We start from the raw sequence: 4540 nt of genomic DNA, 5'->3' as shown, positions 1-4540 counted from the left end.
CTTTGAACTCTAATCCCCGCACTTTTACATATTCAAGTTCTTGTAAAACTTGAATTTTCATGATGATAAAACCCGTAATCATTACTCTTCGATTTATATAAAAAAAATATCAGACTAACATAATAGTCTAGTCTGTAAACTACGTTGAAGCATGTAAAATCGTAGGGTGAAAACCTGTGCGACATTTTTGTTAAAAAAAAATCAATTGATTTGACATTTTCTTTGTCTTTGTTATAATTCGATGAATGCACAACTGGGCGGGGTTAGAACTCGGGATCAGTTTACCTATACATTGTTTGACTTGGATTAGTTGACACCAATGAGTCATAAACCCTACCAATCGATCTCTCCTTTGTTATACATATTTGACCATTGACTCGTACATATTTTTTATTTTCTTTTCTTTCTGATATAAATATTCATGGAAAATAATTATGTGGAACCTCCAAATATATATTAAAATGAGAAAATAATAAAATATTTTCATAATTTTTTTAAATTAAAGATTAGGATTTTATGCAACTTTCCAATTGTAGACTATATTTTAACTTATATCCACATATTTTAGAGATTAAATATAAACATACTTTTAAAATAATTAGACATTTTCTTTAGTTATGAGTCCATGTTCTGGATTTTAAAATAATATAAATGATTTAAGGTTGTGTTTAGACAGAAAAAATTGAATTAAATAAAAATTTAAAATGTTGAATTTCAAACAACACTAATATATACTAGTTACTATGCACACACGATGCGTGTGTACAAATTTTTTTTATCATTATCGATGGACTAAAGTGTAATTTGACAATTTATGGAGTGACTAAATTGATATTTGAATTGCTGAAATAAAAAAAAATAAAAATAAAAGTGTGTGTTAAAAATTTAAAAAAACAAAACAAAATAAAAAAAACAAAAGTGTAATAATAGTATCATATAATGATAAAATTGGAAGAAAAAGTTGGTGTCCTCCTAGGTAGTTACTATCATGTGCTCAACCTTAATAAAATAGAATAGAAGAATAGATTAGGTGTATTTACATCCTATTATAATAAATTAAATCATTCTAAATATATAATTGATTTGAAATCTATACAGCTTAATAATTTTCAATTAACTAAATTATATTTGAAATTTAAATTTAAAATGGAATATTTCAAATGGCTGAATCAAAAATTACTCTTATTTATTTGACAAATTTATAATATCATATTTCTAAAAACAAAAACTACAATATCATATTATTTTATACTTACATATTGAAGTTGAGCTTAATATAAGCAAAATAGTGTAATGATATGTTTTTAAAATATCTAAAATGCTTTATTTTCTTATAACAATATCATCAAACATTCAGTTTTTTATTCATATAATCATCTCAATCACACTATGATAGCTGACTTGACTCAGACCCTTTACCTTCGAGATGAAAATTAAATTTCAATGAAAAATTATAAAATAACTTTTTAAAAATCAAATAATTTTTAATTTGGTTTTTAATTTTTCCAAATTTAATGTCTAATTTTTTTTTGACAAAAAACCTATATAACAAACACACTATAACACAATGTTGTAGAAAGATCTAATATTTAATGAAAGGAGAAGTAATTAAATAAATAGATCTCTTGTGAGACGATCTCACGAATCTTTATATATGAGACGGGTCAATCCTACCGATATTTACAATAAAAATTAATACTTTTAGCATAAAAAGTAATATTTTTTTATGGATGACCCAAATAAGAGATATGTTTCATAAAATAAGACACGTGAGACCGTCTCACAAAAGTTTTTGTTTAGTTAAATTCATCATATGTCTACCTATTTTGAGTATGATTGTTTAAGCATGTCAAAATTGTTTCACAGCATAAAATTGGTTTTCTTTTTTAATTATATTTTATCAGAGCGTTGACATGCACCATTCGATATTACATATATTATATGATATCGAATTTATTGACACGTATGATTTCATATTACCATTTGGACAAAATTTGACTTGAAAAAAAAAAACTTACTGCAATGAAAATAAAAATTTGATTATTTAAAAACCCAAAAAGCCAAGATCGATCGACTTAGAAAACGATTTCAATAATTTTTCCATAATAAAAGTTGTGAAATTTACTATATCGTTAGCCTAATTATCAAGCCAAAAGCAAAACTAGCGAATGGTTCAAATTAACGAAGCCCTAAACGCGTAATCATTTGCGGCACAAGATTCTTCCTTTTCCTTCTATAAATACCCAATTCCCTCTCCAAAACTAATCAACAACTAGCACAAAAAACATCACTCGGCAATCAAATCCCACAACCTAAATCTCAGAAAACCCATACAGAATCAAGAAAGATTAATCGTGAAAAAAATGAAGAATTTCCTATTTTCAAGGCCATCATCCCACCGATCACGTGATCATCATTTGCAGAATAATAGTGGAAAAACACAGCACCACAGTTTCTCAGAAACAATAATGGAAGAGAACCTCGATGTGGCCGAGGCCGTGATCAAGAAATGGGATGTAGATTCCCACAAACACGATAAATTTTCATCCATGTTCGAAGATGACAAAAATGAAGCTAAAAGATTTCTTGAAGCTGTCAGAAATCTGCAAAATGCCATGCATTTCTACATGAAGCTTAGCCCCACCTCTGAGAGTATTATACGAGCTCACAACTCGATGAAAACAGCCATTAAAAGATTGGAGAAAGAGTTTTACTTTATCTTAGCTGCTAACAGAAAGAATCTTGATACAGAATCCGTTTCGGGTGGTTCTTCACTGGTTTCGACCCGATCAAGCATCTCGGATTTGGGTGAAGTTTCTGAGGAAGAAGAGAGCATTAGGTCACCTCATGCTCCGGACATTGCTATGGCCGAGTTGAAGAGTATAGCTGACGCCATGATCGGCTCTGGATACGGAAAAGAATGCGTAAACATTTACAAAATAGTTCGGAAATCGATTATCGACGAGTCATTGTATCATCTGCACGTCGAAAGGTTCACCTCTTCTCAGATTCAGAAGATGGAGTGGAGTGTTTTGGAACACAATATCAGGAATTGGCTGCACGCGGTGAAAGTCGCCGTCAAAGTCCTGTTCTACGGCGAGAGAATTCTATGTGACTTCATCTTCTCTTCGTCCGAAAACATCGCAGCTTCGTGTTTCGCCGAGATCTCGAGAGACGCGGCGGTAAATCTGTTTAGCTTCCCACATAATCTCGCCAGAAGCAAGAAGATTCTGTCGCCGGAAAAAATGTTTCGCGGGCTGGATATGTCCGAGGCCATCTCCGGCTTATGGCCGGAGATCGAATCCATATTCGGCCACGAGTCTCTGGCTGCTGTAAGGTCCGAGGCGGAAATGGCAGCGGAGAAACTCGCCGAGGCTCTAAGAGTTATGTTTAGTCAATTCGAGGCGGCGATTAAAAAGGACACTTCAAACCCGCCGGTTAACGGCGGCGTCCACCCTCTCACTCGCTACGTCATGAATTTCCTCGTTTTTTTAGGGGATTACAGCGGCTCGCTTTCCGATATACTCGGGGATCATTCAGCTGCGGCGCGGACTCCGCTGCCGGAATCATATTTCTCCAGCCCAACTTCGGCAGCGGAGGACCCATCAGCCGCCGCGATCACCACCCGCCTCGCGTGGCAGATTCTTATTCTGCTTTGCAAAGTCGACGGAAAGGCGGCGAACTATCATGACGTGGCCTTATCATATTTGTTCTTAGCAAACAATCTAAACTACGTCGTTGCGAAGGTCCGGAGCTCGAATCTCGGGCTCCTTATTGGGCCCGATTGGATCTTGAAACATAGATCCAAAATAAATCAATATTTAGCAAACTACGAGAAGATGGGCTGGGGTAGAACGATGGCGTCACTAACCGAGGATCCGACGGTTGAGATACAAGAAAAGTTTGGAAATTTTAATTCTGAATTCGAGGCGACATACAAGAAGCATAAGTCATGGGTCATACCCGACCCGAAAATGTGTGACGAAATCAAATTTTATTTTTCCAAGAATATCCTCTCGAGTTATAGGGCGTTTTACGGAAAATATAGAAGTAGAGTCGAGGCCGAGTCGATTATCAAATACGCCCCTGAAGATTTGGAAAATTTCTTTTCGGACATGTTTCCGATGAATGAGCCTCCGCGTAACAGTGGACCCATCTTGTATCCGACATTTTCGGTTTCGGATCCATCTCTTTTGTTACATGGTTGTTGATGGGTATTTTTGGTTTTTTGATTGGCCAACATTGGAAAATTGTATAATTGTTATTATTTAAATTCGATCCAATTAGTATAAGTTTCAAATAAATAAATAAATTTATATATTTTTAGATTGAAGTCATTGGTGTTTCAAATTATGTTTACTTATGGTTGTATGAATTATATATTTAAAAAGAAATGTACTAGAAAAATTTGTTTTTACAACGATTTGTACAATATAATTTCAATTTAGAACTTATCATTTGTCTAAATTGAAATTCATAGTTCCAATTAAACTACAATACAATAATTGTAAGAAAACAAATCTCAAATTTAAACAACTCA

At 33.5% G+C, this 4540-nt stretch overlaps 1 protein-coding gene across 1 annotated transcript; it reads left to right on the top strand.

Annotated features, from left to right (window-relative positions):
- The first annotated feature begins 2189 nt into the window (after positions 1–2189).
- LOC142556502 (exocyst complex component EXO70H1-like) lies at positions 2190–4291 on the top strand. Its single transcript, XM_075667956.1, has one exon. It carries the CDS (start codon positions 2364–2366, stop codon positions 4209–4211), a length of 1848 nt encoding a protein of 615 aa, XP_075524071.1. The 5' UTR covers positions 2190–2363; the 3' UTR covers positions 4212–4291.
- The last annotated feature ends 249 nt before the right edge of the window (positions 4292–4540 follow it).

The sequence above is a fragment of the Primulina tabacum genome, chromosome 9 (genome assembly GCF_025594145.1).
Source record: "Primulina tabacum isolate GXHZ01 chromosome 9, ASM2559414v2, whole genome shotgun sequence".
NCBI classification, from domain to species: domain Eukaryota; kingdom Viridiplantae; phylum Streptophyta; class Magnoliopsida; order Lamiales; family Gesneriaceae; genus Primulina; species Primulina tabacum.
The sequence above is the reverse complement of the archived record's forward strand: the minus strand, read 5'-3'. Positions and strand labels throughout refer to the sequence as shown.

What these genes read in the sequence shown, in the direction of transcription:
- LOC142556502 (XM_075667956.1), top strand. Translation starts at nt 2,364, where the DNA reads ATGAAGAATTTCCTATTTTCAAGGCCATCATCCCACCGATCACGTGAT.